Source organism: Carassius gibelio, chromosome A19, assembly GCF_023724105.1.
Source record: "Carassius gibelio isolate Cgi1373 ecotype wild population from Czech Republic chromosome A19, carGib1.2-hapl.c, whole genome shotgun sequence".
Lineage (NCBI taxonomy): Eukaryota > Metazoa > Chordata > Actinopteri > Cypriniformes > Cyprinidae > Carassius > Carassius gibelio.
In genome coordinates this window covers 6,196,425-6,212,455 of record NC_068389.1, presented here as the reverse complement: position 1 = coordinate 6,212,455, position 16,031 = coordinate 6,196,425, and the positions used below count along the sequence as shown (strand labels likewise).

Sequence of the window (16,031 nt, the reverse complement as noted above, 5' to 3'; positions counted from 1 at the left end):
ATAAAGAAATTTGAGCTTAAAGTTAAAATATGTGTTGTTTTATTATTAAAATTGTTAATAATTGACATACTACTTCACATATAACATATTTTTGCTTCTTTTTTTGATCATGAAAGATTAAATAATTATATTCTGAAATTGTTTTACCAAAACAACACCTTCAGTAAATTTGAGGACAAATGTCTGCATGTTTCAATCCGATGGACTAAAAAACAAAAACTAAAAAAATAAATGAACGTGCAATCAAGCAGTAAACACTGTTTTCCATGGATAGACGGGTATCTTGATTATATATTGAACTCAAAATGCAAAAGTATCTTGTCAGCATGCTTGTTTATACTCAAAGTGCAACTTTGACATGAAATTGAAAAGCTGTTCTTCATATCAGAATGCGGAGTCGGACGAGCATCCAGTAATAACAGAATAGAAAACAGGAATATGTGCTACATGATAAGATATAAACAATTTTGCTCCAGCCTATCTGTGATGTACAGACTCTGTGGCAGATTGGGAGGACGTGCAGGGAACAGACAGGGAGGGGGACAGCGATGCATTTGAGACGCACCCCAGCAAGTGTTGCGAAACACACAAACACAGTTACACAGCAGGTCGACTCATTCCGGTCTGTCGTGTCTGTTGTGATTAACATGCACTCTTATCAGTCTGTCCTTCCTCTCCCACTGATCTGGGTGCACGTGTAGTGCCTCTGTCCCCCTTCTGTCCTTTATTTCAATGGCCCAGAAATCAGAAGATAGACTGCAGAGTTATTCATCTGTCTAAAAATTCAAACTGCATGGATATAAAGAGTGAGTTTTAAGAGTTTTTCAGCATGGCTGGCAGGAGGTCACGCACTTTGCTGAAATGCTGGCTGGTACTGTCTGTGCATTTCTGGCTTCTTCAAGTTTGTAATAATCAGAGGCTATACAATTAATTAATTAAGTCCCGATTAAATGTGATTAGGAATGACATTTTGATTTAGGACTTGGAAATTAATTTTGAAGTCTGCATGAAGACTAAAGCAGAGCATTATTATATACATCATTTGTTCTTGCGTGTTCACATCATGACCATATACTGTAAATACAGAAAAACTCCATCTAATATATGGTGAGGCATGTAGCGAAACAAATAATAAGAAGTTTTTTATAATAAAAATTATGTATTACTATGTTTGCCATTGTGATGATCCATAATTAACATACATAAAACTGCTCTAAAGCATGTGGGAGAAATTAATGTAACAAAATATGTCCTCCAGAAGGCAAATGATAACAACACACCTCCTAAAACTCTATAACTGAACGTAAACTCTCAGTACTCAGAGATTCAGAAATGAGAGCAATGATAGACAACATTGTAAACAAAAGCAATGGAGCTCAAACAGCCTGCTGCACTTTAATAAAATCATTCCCATAGAATGAAACAGCAAAGCGTTACATTCATCTGCCCTTTACATATGCAATCTGTTTGTATTTGGTATTGTTTTATGTTTGTCTTTCCATCTGCTTGCTTGAAACCAGTGGCTATGAAATAAATAAAACTGTTGTTCTTTCTGTCAAAGTGGATTCCATCCAATTCCTTATTCCACAGTCCTTTCATGGATTGTAGGTGAACAAAAACTACTGGGATGAGACACAGGATAACTGCTTATTTAACAAAGACCAAAACTTAAAAGCATCTTCTTGCTTTGATTATCAGCTTTCCTCTACTGCTCTATCAACCACCTGCGTTTACTAGCATCCCTGCCAGCATTCACAAAAACAATACTGATTACATGAATGCATTACTTCTGAATAGAAGCACATGATTATTCCATGAGCATTTGGCACCATAGGATGAGCAATTTGCTGCAAAAAAACAATTCAATTGTTTCATTGTATCAAAGCAGTTATACAGAGATTGATGATGTTACTGCTTAGAATATATTAATATTTTTACGTCGCATTATGCAAATTAAAGCTGGGTGATAATTTGCATTTTGTAATAATACCAGTTAGTTGAAGTCATGTTTTCATTTAAGCAGAAACAATGGATACAATAAAGCGATGATGTCCTTGCAGGGTTCATCTTGAATCTCTGTAAGATCCAGAAACAAGCTCCGGACTGGAGTTGGCATAATCCCCAGTTTCCTTTTCGGTCCATTTGAGTTTCACTCTCGACGTCACTTCAGATGATCAATAAATTGGGATCTCGCTTAGAGAGACCAATCCACTTCAAGTATAAATTAAATGAGCCAATGCACATTTGGCATGTGATTATTAAATCCAACTGCTGCTGATCACAGCGTGAGTATAAGTAGGCAGCAGGTGCAGCGCATATTCAGCTTTTCGCTTTGGAGCAGAGCGATCACTTTGTCTTGGCGGCAGTCTAGCGGGGTCTTCTTCAGGCAGTAACGAGGGCGGTCTGAGGGTAACAGTGCTGGTAAACCCTCCAGGCAATCAACCCTCGGGGGACCATCGCTCCTGTTGCACTCTGCAACCAGTTGAGCTGCCAATGGAATGTGTTCGGCCCTCTAAATGAAGAGTACCAGCAATATCCTTTGGCGCTCCTCCCAATGACTGTATGTTGATTGCTGCATCGGAGGGTGAGCCGGAGCTCTCTGGCGAGGAAGATTCGGCTTCGCTGCTGTCCTCTGGGACTGTAGCAATGCCTGAATCAGATCCGTAAATAACGACTATGCCAGGGGTCGCAACCTTTTCGGCATGATGTGCCTTTTTTTTTTTTCTGGTTAACCACTGTGCAAACAGTAAAACTTATTAATCGAGACTGAATCGTTACATTATATTTCTTAACAACAAGGGTGCAAAATTACTTCATTGTTTGTAGAGAGAGACAGAAGCAGACAAATCTCTCTTTCTCTCTCTCTCTCAAAATGACCAAATCATCACTGGATGTAGCTGTCAGTCAGTTAACATTTCTATCGTAAAATGTATTATTAAAAGTTGACTAATATTAAATGAATTGCAGCTTCATCTTACCTCACTCTCTTTAACATTAAACTGATGCTTCGCGCTCTGCTTTTGTGAACAGTAAACCCCGCCTACTTTGATTTGATTGGCCATCTCAGTCATTTTGACATTGACGAGCACTGTTAGACCGCTGAGGCTTTGATCTGAAGTGCCTAAAATGTGCAGTGTTCGCTCGTGCATCCGTAGACTAGCTCAAGTTAATTCTCAAATTTTAATAGTATTTATAGCTTCTAACAGGCTGTGTGACTATGATAAATTATTACCTCAAAATGGACGTCATTGTGATGCAAGGTCTCCACCTCTGACTGGGCTAGAACGAGCCAGTCATCAAGGTTACAGAGAATGAGGATTCCCTTCTATCTTAGAGTGGAGAGAGCTGCATCCATGTACTTCGTAAACATGCGAGGGGACAAGGATAGCCCAAAAGGGAGGACCTTGTATTGGTAAGCCACACCCTTGAAGGCAAATCTCAAGACTGGCCTGTGACAAGAGGGCTATTTGGATGTGAAAGTAAGCTTCTTTCAGATCCAGAGAAAAGAACAAGTCCCCTGAGAATATTTGTGAGAGGATCTGTTTCAGTGTGATCATTCTAAAGTGCTGTCTCATGAGAGCACGATTAAGACATCTTAGATCGAGGATGGGGCAAAGGCCACCATTCTTTTTGGGGATGAGGAAGTAACGGCTGTAATAACCTGAGTTGTGTTGAGCTGGAGGGAACAATCTCTATGGCTCCTTCCAACAACGGATTTGTTACTTTGGCCCGCAGAACGTGAGCATCCTTGCTGTGTACCGATGTGGTGACCACTCCACTGAAGTGCGGGGGCCTTCGTGCAAACTGAAGGAAATAGCCGTGTGTTATTAACCCCAAAATCCATTCTGACACTACAGGAATGGCTTGACATTTTCTGGCCTGGATGGACAGAGGTTGGATTGGTTTGAGTGCTTAGTCGCTGCGTGGGGACACAATACTTGTGAGTGATGTGAGAGGAAAACTGCTCTTTTGGCGAAAAGGTGTGTTTTATTTCTTGCGTTATCATAGTGCTTTTCTGTTTGGGCACTAGAATGGGCCCAGTGTTTACCGCAAACACAGCTCTGTCGACTCCTGTCAACAGCGAGCAGCAGTTCAGCTGAGATCAGCAAGGTACTCGTCACTGAAGGAGAAGAAATCTGAATCCTATGGTGAAGCGGGTACTTATATAACCAGAAGCCCCGCACATTCTGGCGGGCTTTGATGGGCTTCACAGCCATAGGTTTGTGTAGCACCCCTGCTGAGCCATTGGTTCATTTCTATCCAGTGCACAAACCGATAACCATGCAGTTTCACTGCGTGATTGAATAAGGCTTCAATCCAGGACAAACAGGGGGTGTGTACGCTGCTCTCGCCCGAAGAGAGTGTGCGCACTTAAAACGTGTCTCTCCTCTCGCTCAAACGGTGTCCCGTGCACTCTCAAATCTCTGTGTGCTCATGCGCCATATATTGATTATTTTCGCACCTGAATTAAACGTTGTCAAAGGTTATCATTATGCACTTTCAAAAATTAGTTTCAAAACAGATTTGTGCAGGGCCTTTCCTTGATTTTTTTATTTTTTTTTTGCATTTTGTTTTAACATAAACTGGTTGTTGTTGCTACTTGCTACTTTGTTTTACTATATCTCTTTTTTTTATTTGTATTTAGGTTTGCATGCAGTTTTTGCCATTTCCATGCCTCGCGCATCTGGTTTTGTGCGAGAGCAAAGTAAATCCACGCATGAGCGGAGACATTTGCGCTCACGCATAGTATTAATGTGCTTTCGCGCTACAATAAAGCACTCTCGACATTTGTCAGTGAAATAACGCCATAAAAAATGCTTCATCACAGCACGTGAGTACCACATTGAGATGTCTTGGGCTCAAATTACTTAAAAAAAACTTTAGTGTTTAAACTGACAAGACTTAAAATGCGTGAGAATGAACAACTTTCTTGAGGAAGCAGCACTGGCCTGATCGCTAATGCAGTTTTTAGGGTCTAGGTTGACAGATGGGGGGCTGAAACCCACATAAAAAGTGTTTAGAACTGCCCCTGGTATAGCGTGCATAATTATGCTGAAACATAAATATATAAACAGTTTACGTGATTCAATGTGATGGCTAAGGGTTTTCTGAGGTACGACAAAACGTGGTTGGATTTCTGACATGGCTAACTGTTAATCATCTTACACTGTAATTAAGCGTGACTGATACTCAAGCCAACTCTGCTCTACCTGTCGACTCAGATTGCCCCCTAGTGGATGGCTAAAGATTTGCTAACTCATATTCATAAATCAGAGCGCTGTAAATTTCTGCCTAATTGTTTTGTGCAAATTTTATTTTTTTTTTGCCATGCAATTAAGCTAAGTTTAAAGACCAATTTAAAATATCGGTAGAGTAAATAAAGTGCAATAAAATCTGTATTTTGTTTAGGCAGTAGTTGTGGCAATTGATATATCATGTTGTGAGATTTGTCCAGAGGTGTACGTTTTTGTGCACAATGCATTGTTAAAGGATCAGTGTGTCATGTAATTTTCCCATATCAACTTTAACAGCCAATTAAACAAATAACGGTATAGTAAAAAAGCTAATTCACTTTATTAAACCGCTTTGTCGAGTTTAATGCATCCTTACGCAGGTTTGAAATGCTGAATTGATTCAATCACTTCTAACAGCACTTAATGGGAACAGTTCATTCACAGAGGGTAGATTGTCACTATTTAAAGGGAAAGTTCATATGTTAATGAGTAGCAAATGACTAAGTAGCTGCATTGATTACTTTTATGCCACTGATCAGGCTTTTATATGTAGTTTGGGGTAACAAATGCAACAAATTTAAAACAACAAATAACAAATGTATAATGCATCTGACACTTTAAATCAATGTTTCAAGCAAAGGGGGTCAAATTGTCTAGAAATGGTCCTGTGTCTGCCAGAGAGGTTCTTTCTGATATTTCTAGCCACTCTTTGCATCCTGTGATGAGACAGCACCTGGAGCTGAACTGTTCTTCTTTTTTTGATCCAAAGTTTTATTGGACTCACTTGGGGCCTTGTTGTTTGGCCATGTCGGACTGTTCACGAAGTGGTCAAATTTCATCAGTGTCTTTGTGGTTTTTAGAACCGTTTTACTGTGAGCATGTTGGTTAACTTGTGGTTTTAAAGTTGATAAATGTTTCACGTAGTTTAAAAGGCTCATTGGATGGACATTTTCCACATGTTGGCATGATTTATTAGGGTCTTCATGAAAGATCTATAACATATTTTGCTTAAAAACACTCAATGGCTTTGTAAACAATTCCCTTTTTGCCTTGTCAAAAACAGCTCTGCCCCCTCCACCACCGCCCTGCCCCTTTAACCTCTCGGCTCCGTCCCCTATGTACGGCTGCCCTCCGCCCCGTCCCATGTTCAGCATCCGCGTGCCTCCGCCCCCTCCTTGCTTCTCCATCCAAGCTCCGCCTCCCCCACAGCAGGAGGCGGAGCAACCTCCACTCTTCCAGAAGAGGAAGAATGTCTCTTTAAATTATGAGTTACTTCCCACCTCACCATCCTTCCAGGATTTCCTCTAAAAATAAAATAAATCCACTCCTCTCTTGTCTCCTCCGAGGATAGGACTAAAACTAATAATTTTCATTCATCTGTGCAGCCAGCGACAGAACATTTAGCCTGTTTTCTGCTAAGTTTTGCCACAGCATCTGAACAAGTACACGGCTGTCGCTTGCGAAAACAGCGGTGTTTCTGAGCACCATAGGTGGAAAGGATCAGATTAATGAGTGGTAATATTATAATGAGAACCCCTTCTTATGTCAGAAAGTGGGAGAAATCTGATCAGCTCATTTTCTCACATGCTTGCAGAGAAAGTCATACAAAACTTACTGGGTTCTTCTTTTTCACATTTGGTAGATGCACCGGACACTTATTATAGCACTTAAACATCTGTTGAGCCCTTTTAAAATATTTGATTTCATTTCCAATTTATTTTGGAATTCAAAACTAGCAAGACTTTGATTAGCTGCTTCAGGTGTGTTTAATTCGATTTAGAGCGAAACTCTGCAGCACACCGGCCCTCCACAACAGAGTTTGGAGACCCCTGCTTTATGCAGTGAAATATTGTTTAAAGTTTATTCTGCTATTAGGAAAATATATACTGCATATTACACCTGTCCTATAAATACAGCAAGGTATGCACACATTAAAGCAGCTTACTGTAGTAAAATAATAATAATAATAATAATAAAATAAAGGAATTCAGACTTTTTTTTTTAAAGACTGTTATAAATATTCATACAGACCAATGGCTATTATTTCTTAAATGAAAAAATAAATAAATAATAAAAAGATAAATAAAATAATCTTTTCGATTATGTATACAAGTCAAATCAAGTATAGATTTGGATGGAGCCAGACAGTTGGAAATGAAAACCAACAGTAGCCGCCCACTTCCATCGCTGAAATGAGTCTACAGACAAACTGATTCTACTTAATTTGTCTTGTTATGTGAGGATATGGGAAAATCAAATCCAATTTTCATCTTCACCTTCTTCCATTTTCTCCTTCATCTTTTCCCTGCTCTCTCCTTGTCCTTTCTCCATTTTCACTCTTCTCGTGCAGTCTGACCTCCAGTAGAGAATGTGGTTTACACCCGGTCATGCATGGAAATAAATACCGTCATATACTGTGAAACCGGTATAATTGTGACGCATGTCGTTATTATTATAGCTCTGGTGTGGACATCCACATTCTCATAACATTAGAAGGATTATTAAAAATGCAGTTATAGTTATCATTCTTGGTGTGAACGGGCCTTGACTGGGACGTAAGAGAGTTAGAGAGACAGTATGTGGTTGAGAGAGGGACTGAAGAGGGTGAGCAGTGGAAAGCCATTAAAAACTCACAATACAGGCAAACTTCAACATGTGATGATGGGTGGGCGTATCAATAAAGAGGCCACAATGGCATGCCCCCCTTACACGCTTATTAATTAACATTTCAAAAGCTTTTGAGTGTTCATAAAGAAGCTAGATTTCACTCCGAAACCACGGCAGACTGACACAAGTGCTGATACGTCCCGGTTTAAACACACGACGCTATAAGAACAAGGATCACCATTACACGGCCATTGAAATATAGTGCAAGAAATTCTTGATCAGGTAAAAGAAACAGAAGACAGCCAGTAATTCTGAGCGGATCAATAGTGCCCTCTACAGGACACAAGTAAATATTGCAAATGGAAAACATCCCAAAACCCATGACATTACAACATGGTAAATGTCCGTTTGTTGATGAACACATTTACTAAAGTTGTAAAAGGGAATCAAATTGAACTTTGTGTCCAAGTAGCACTGATATGTTCTGTGTATGAGTACACAACCAGACTCTTTATGTAAAATAAACCCCAAAATCAACCAAACGATGCTCACAGTTGTGAAGTGAATGCACATGTATTAATCGACAGACCTTTTAATATAGCTTTACATAAAAAAGTATCTATACAGCTGTTCTGTACCATGTCATTGTATCACTTAACCTGTAGTCATTCTGTTTGTACCTTATAAAAACAGGATAGTGTAACACTATAATTACAATTCAAACACATTTCTGATATCAGGAAGACGAGATATACAATACAATTGAATCTACAGCATGTCTCTATACAGTGCACAGGTCCTCTGGTGGCCTACAAAACGTGTAGCATTACACAAGCAGTGACATGGAAATGAGTTTCATCTTCTGTACCACTCAAAAACGCATGATTTTTACAATAACTGCATGATGTAACATCAACCATTTTGTTTTCAATTGTTCAATGCATGGTGAATTATATCATCATCAAGAGCTGAATCTCATGAAAACGGTCAACAATATGTTGACACCAAAAAAGAAAAAAAGAAAATAACGCTTTGCTTAAAGAAGGAGCTTTAGGATCATTCAAATGTTTGGCATTGTGAAGAAAAAAAAAAAAAACATTCCAGTGATATGACAAAAAAGAAAATGAAATAAAAATAAATAAAACATTTTATTATGGTAACTTGATGTTTTTTAATTGCTTTTAATCCATGTTTATATGAAAAGTGTATTTTAGTATTTTACTGTAATAAAAAAAAATCTATTACAGTAACAACATTTACCATTGAGTTTAATGCACATGAGAATAATCAGAAACATACTATTAGAATAATTTAGGGGGAAATTATGCTTAAATGATGCAAATAATATCACAATGCTTTCTGATGTATAGACTTAATTTTCTCCATGCTAAAAAAACATTCTTATGATTTCAGGGATAAAATATGGACTGTTTTTGTGGGATTCACTTTAAAATATCTAAAGTGGAGTGCTATACTGTTAAAAAGAGAAGCAAAAAAAAGAAAAGATTAAAGCAGGTGTTTTATCAGTGTGAAAAGGTAAAACTATGGTGATTTACAGTAAAATGCACATAAAGAGAAAGTGAGACTGTGTGCTGATGTCCTGAGAATATCAAAGATGTGCTTTTAGACCCACACACACCAGTAAGTGTGTGTTCAGCGTGAGAAACAGTGCTAAATGCAGCTGTCAACAGACTTTCTTCTGTATTCCTCAGAAGTCAGGCTAAAGAAAGTCATGCACCAGTGTTAAGGCAGAAGTGGACAGCATTTATCATTACACACACACACACACACTTTCACACACACCCAACCAACCACATCTCTCACAATCGCTCACCACTCAAACAGTTTAATCACCAGTGTCATAATTTCCATAAAAGTATTATTGTTATGTACACAAGCCTATTGTTGATCTCAGAAACGTGTGCACCATGAAGACAATTAAACCAGTCCTGTGTCCTCTTCTCCTGGAAATACTCTGCAGAGCGCTGGTCCTCTAAACCTGCTCCCCAAGTGTCTGAATGAAAGAGTAGCAGCATCCTGCACACACCCGCATCACTTCCTGTCCAGAGCACTGAGCGGCTGGCCTGGATCATGGCAAACAGGATGCTGCGGTGAGATCAGGCTTTTAGCTGCTTCCTCCTCTCAGATGACGATTATGGCCGATGAAACCTGCCAAGTGGAAAAAGACATGACATTTTCATCATAAAGTCCAGCTGATGGTTGAAGACAATGATTATTATTTTCCAATTATCCCCTTTAATCAGAAAAAAAAGGTGTCCGCCCCATACTGTTCTACGAACAACTCTCTATTTCTCTATTCATCACTTTCAGAAAGATTGTTGTAGAAGTAACTAAGCTTTTTTTCAAGGACCCACTGAATTGATCAAAACATGACAATATAATGTCCCGAAATAGCTGTGTTTGAAATATATGCTGTTCTTTTAAGCATTCGTTTCATTTGAAAGGTTTCTTTAGCAGTAAATCAGCAGATTGGAATGATTACTGAAGGATCAGTTTTGATTACAGGAATAAACTACATTTTTACATATAATCACATAGAAAACAGTTCATGTTTACAATATTTCTAGTGTTCGTTTTGATTTGATCTGAATACAGTGTCCTAACTAAACGTGATAAAACATTCTGCTACGAAAATAACACTGAATATTTCACAATATCACTGTTTTTATGGTATTTTTATAAAAAAAGATGTGTTCCTGTAGCTCAAGTAGTAGAGCACTGCAAAATCAAGCGCAATGTTGTGGGTTCGAATCCCTGGGAACACATGATAGGTAAAAACTGATAGCCTGAATGCACTGTAAGTCGCTTTGGATAAAAGCGTCTGCTAAATGCATAAATGTAATTTAATTTATTTTAAATAATTGTTTTCAGGTATATCTACATAATGTTTGTTAATCAGGTATTGGCTGCTGGGTTATGGTGTTCACGTGAAGTAATTGACCCAAGTTCCCATTAACAGCTCATTATTCTTGTGTGTTTAAATACTTCTTCATTTATTCCAATTAAAAAAAGTGCTGAAAGTCTCGGACCTGGTGTATATCCTGCTCTCCACGTGAACTTCCATTTCTGAGCTCTTAAACTCGTTCAGCTCTTTTCTTATGGCCGCCTGGAAGAGGACAAGAGAAGAACATCACCAGCGTTCAGGGTATCACTGCTTGTACCGAGTAACAAAACACATTTCTGAGGATGTCATGGTCAAATCAACAACTATTGCAATACTTTAACATCAGTATGGTCGATAAATGCCTTATCAAAAATGAGAGCAGTGATTGGGCCGGACCTTGTCAGCAGGGGTGAGTTTGGTCCAGGGTTTGTCTGCGCGCCGGTCGTAGTCTTGAGCGTGAGTGGACTCCACATACTCATGAAAGCGCAGGATCTTTCTGGCCTGCAGCTCGGCCACCGTGGGCCTCTGGGACAACTGCACACACACACACACACACACACACAACAACCATTGTTTTCAAGCTCAGTAAGATTAGTGCCTACTTTCACCACGAGCAAAATAGTTTTGCCCCTAATGGAAAGAGTGTGAAAACCATAACTTAGTTAGTTTCCATTTTCCTTTGTCCACTTTTCACTGACAGTTATGAAGTTAAAGGAGTGAGTGGAGAAGCATTTATATTTGAATATGTATTACATTACATTTAGAATTTTAACTCTCTAACACAAGTGATTTAATAAGTTTTTATTATGAAAAAAAAGAGATAACCTACATGAGCAAAATTTAATATAATAATTTAAATTATATTTAAAAAGACAAGACAAAAACTTGGACTCTTTAAGTCTTAATACTCTTAAGTCTATTGCACATGAATGCTGTATTTTTTTAATTTCTATTCATTAAAGAATCCTAAAAAACATATAAAAATAAAACCTATGAAGCAGCACAACTGTTTTCTGATATTACCGATGTTAAAATGGTTCTGAAGCACAAAAAGGAGTTAAGGCTGCTGAAAAATCAGCTTTGCCATCAGGGGAAGACATTACATCTTAAAATATATTAAATATAAAAGTTATTTTAAATTGTAATAATAGTTCCCTATATTACTGTTTTTTTACTGTATTTTAATCAATTAAATGCAGACCTGGTGAGCAGAAGAGACTGAATTTAAACAAAATAAAATCTTAACGACTCCAAGCATTTGAACAGAAGTGTATTTTTAAACAAAACTGATGTCAAACAAGACCTTTAGAGGTAAAAAAAAAAAAAAAAAAAAAAAAAACCCTAATAAGTTATGGATGTGTGCCTCAAACCTTTCTGGTCAGTCTGCGCTTGATTTCACTCCTTTCTGCTCGTCGGTCAGCTTCATTCTTGGCTGAAACAGAAGAGCATGCCAATATTATTATTATGTTTAACTGGAAGTATCCAGAGCATTAGGAGACCAGGGCTGTGAGACTGACCTAGCAGGATGTTTCTCTGCTCAAGCTCTTGTGCGGTGGGTCTCTGACTCAACCTCCTGTGAGAACACACAATACACACAGTGTCTTCATCATAAGACTACAACAAACAAAAACTAGCCAAGACACATCTAACAGAACATACATAGTTTTTGTTTTGTTTTTCCCAACATAAAAATCCTTATTCTTTAAGTAAAAAAATTACTTTATAATAGAGGATACAAATATAACACAATGTTCAAAATACAGTGCAATCTTTATATTTATATCCATATATATATATATTGGAAATATACAGTTAGTATATGGTTATAACATTTTCTTAGCGATATATGCTATTTACACTATAGCAAGAGATAGTTGCACCTCAGTATTGTATATTAAATCATTCAATAGTATGCAATAATAACATATTGAGTGCAGATAATGAATAAACATCGCCACTGTTTCTGTTATGCGTGTTTTGTGATGTGGTCTGTCCCAAACAGACACTGGGGGCAGAGTTACTGTTAATAGGCTCTGCCAACGAGATGGGATTTTTGCACTTAATGTAAATAGTCTCTCCGTTAATATTAACATTTCTGATTATTTAAACAATCTATTCTTTGGGCAATTGCCTGCCCTATTGCTATGCCTCTGAGTGTCAGTGTGGACAGTAGAGAGACCCATAAACCGGCGGTGAACGCAGACCTTGTGAGTGCGGTGCCGATCTTGCTGCGGACGGCTTCCCACTGCTCTTTGTTGTTCCAGGTGATGTTCTCCTGGTCCGGAGACTGCTCCTTCTCCAGCTGACGCTCCAGCTTCAGTGCCAAAGTGTCCTTACGCTTCACACGGAGCGCGAGACCACCTGACGAGATACACACACAGACACACACATTACTTTTTCTTGTACACATTAGATTTACTTGTTGGCCAATCATACACAAGAGTGAAAAATATCGGTTCCTGCATAGAAGTCAAGGTATCGGTATTGATATCGGTACTGATAACCAGCCCTATACCATTCAAAAGGTTTTTAATGTAGGGCTGCACTATTAATCGAATGTGATTGTCATGTGTATCTTGTCAGTAAAGCCGGTTCTGTGATTAGTAGTAAATCTCAATCACGTGTTTTCAGATGGAGCAGCATTTACTACACAGAGCCGTAGTTCACTGACAAGCTACACAAAATCACGTTCATATTCACATATTATTTCATTTTACTTAAAATCGAATAAATCATTCTAGGATAATGACAGCTGTTGGCGCTGCTTGTCAGTGAACTACGGCTCTGTGTAGTAAATGCTACTCAATCTGAAAGCAGGTGAAAATACCACATCTAATAACGTTTTTACTCCAAACTCACTTCATAACGTCAGCTGAGTGTTTGAAATAAATCCTTCTACTTACACAGAATACTATATTTCAGAGTATTATAAGCAATGATAATAGCAAGATGGTGATTAGCATTGCATTATTATATACTTTATTATAAGAAACGTTTTAATAAGACTCATTTGTAATATTGAAAACATCTTGACCAACTTAATATTTCTTTGTTGAATAAAAGTGTATATATATATATATATATATATATATATATATATATATATATATATATATATATATATATATATATATATATATATATATATATATATATATATATATACACATACACAAAACCAGTCTCAAGTGTCAATTTTCCGATAAATAATTTTCCCATTGTTATGATAACCCTAACCTGGAATCTGAGGGTGTGAAAAAAAAATCGAAATATTGAGAAAATCGCCTTTAAAGTTGTCCAAATGAATTATTTGCAATGCATATTACTAATCAAAAATTAAGTTTTTAAATATTTACGGTAGGAAATTTACAAAATACCTTCATGGAACATAATATTGATTCAATTTCCTAATGATTTTTGCCATAAAAGAAAAGTTGCCTGTGGCAACAGTAAAGTGCTGTTTTTAATGAATATATTAGTGCAGGACATTAAGTAAATAACCCTCATACAGTGGCTCAGACCGTATAAAAGGATCATACTCATGGGAACATCCTCATCTTCTTCATCGTCGTCTCTGTAAAGGATGGGTCCATCCGAATCGCTCCCACCGTCCTCATCATCACTGTTTGCATGTCCCGCATCCTCAGGAATGATAGTGACCCGCGGGTCTCCCACCAGACAGCGACGACTGCGCGCCTCCAGCTCCGGCTGCGGTGTGGGCCGAGGGGCAGGCCGCAGCTTCTCCAGCTCTTCTTCAATGTCAAAATCATCATCCTCAGGCCTAAACAATACATGATGATCATAAAAACACAGAACATATGAATGGTGTGTGGTTGTGTATATATTTAACGCAACACACAGCAAGCATGTGACGTATTATAAATGTAGTGTAGAGTATGTAGCATGACTAGGACGATTTAAAGGCAACGACAAACCAAGATCTCAAAAGAGATCACTCTAATGAGATTGGTGTAGAAGAGGCAAGCATGTGCTGCTTTGTATTCGTTTTTAATATCTGATGGCATAGAACTTCTGATTTCTCTTTTCAACAAATAGATTACTGCCACCTGCTGGACTGGAGAGTAACTTCCCCTCACATAGGCACAGACTGTACGTACTAGTCGGCTATAGTCACTGAAAATTAAAGTGGGGGAAAAAAAAATGCATTTGCCCTCAGGCCCCCCAGAGAGGAGTTTGTTTATTCATGGCAACAGATCTGGAGAAATGTAGCATGTAGCTCACCAGTGGACCCTCTGCAGTGAATGGGTACCATCAGAATGAGAGTCCAAACAGCTGATAAAAGCATTACAATAATCCACAAGTAATCCATACCACTCCAGTCCATCAATAGTGAGCAAGTGGATGTTATGCTACATTTATCCAAATCTGTTATGATGAAGAAACAAACTCAACTACATATCAGATGGCCTGAGGGTGATGATATTTCCAGGAAAAAATAATTTTGGGGTGAACTATTCCTTTAGGTCTAATATGTACACATAAGCAACATTTCTCCGTGGGATGCAAAAAGTAGCAGTCTGCTACAAGTATTCAAGAGCAGAGATCACTGAGTTGAGATAAACTGATGTGCACACTCACAGTCGCAGAGGTTCGATAGTGACGGGAAGAGAGTACCGCCCCCCTCCTGGGGCCTCCGTGAGAAAGTCCGGCGGTAATTCAAACAGAAGCGAATGAGCTCGCTGGGATCCCTCCGGGTTGGCCTGGACTGGGCCTGGGCTGCTCAAGGCTTTCTGGATACGCAAGTACAGAGGTAAGGGCAGATGAGAGGGCGGCTCTGTGGTAGGGCTGGGCGGGTCCACGTGGGGGACCTCAGGGGGTGGGTGGGCACGAGGAGGGGTTGGCGGGATATGGTTCGGAGGAGGAGAGAGTGCTTCAGAGTTTGAGTTTCTACTGTCATCTGATTGGGCAGGGGGCGGGACAGAAGCAGGGGCTGGAACTGGGATGGAGGTGGGGCCTGGAGACGGAGGCTCATGCTGATTGGCCGAAGAGTCATCTGAGTGGTGTTTGGTCACAGGAGTCATCCTCTTTGGAGGAACGGGAGGAGATCGCTTGACTTGGACCGGGACTTGAGAGGGATCCACTATAGAAAAAATAAATAAAAAAAATATATAAATATAATCAAAATAAACCACAAGAAATGAGGGTTAAAACACAACTGCAGATTAGTCTGTATGAAAGAGCCATGCTAGGATTCTAAACCAATGATTTGCATGCCATGGAATTAATCATATGATATTAGTACAAGATGAGGAGGGATTTAATAT

At 38.7% G+C, this 16,031-nt stretch overlaps 1 protein-coding gene across 10 annotated transcripts in view; it reads right to left on the bottom strand.

The window, feature by feature from the left end:
* Positions 1-8,417: 8,417 nt before the first annotated feature.
* LOC127935201 (phosphatase and actin regulator 4A) overlaps positions 8,418-16,031 on the bottom strand; it is a 51,760-nt gene continuing 44,146 nt past the window's right edge. For all 10 annotated transcript variants that reach the window (XM_052532871.1, XM_052532875.1, XM_052532872.1 and 7 more), the window contains 8 exons: positions 15,346-15,847; positions 14,286-14,527; positions 12,951-13,107; positions 12,264-12,319; positions 12,117-12,178; positions 11,143-11,280; positions 10,892-10,968; positions 8,418-10,010 (listed from right to left, as the gene is read on the bottom strand). In XM_052532871.1, the coding sequence (XP_052388831.1) occupies positions 9,995-10,010; positions 10,892-10,968; positions 11,143-11,280; positions 12,117-12,178; positions 12,264-12,319; positions 12,951-13,107; positions 14,286-14,527; positions 15,346-15,847 (1,250 nt within the window). In that variant the 3' untranslated portion in view covers positions 8,418-9,994. The remainder of the gene's footprint in view (positions 10,011-10,891; positions 10,969-11,142; positions 11,281-12,116; positions 12,179-12,263; positions 12,320-12,950; positions 13,108-14,285; positions 14,528-15,345; positions 15,848-16,031) is intronic.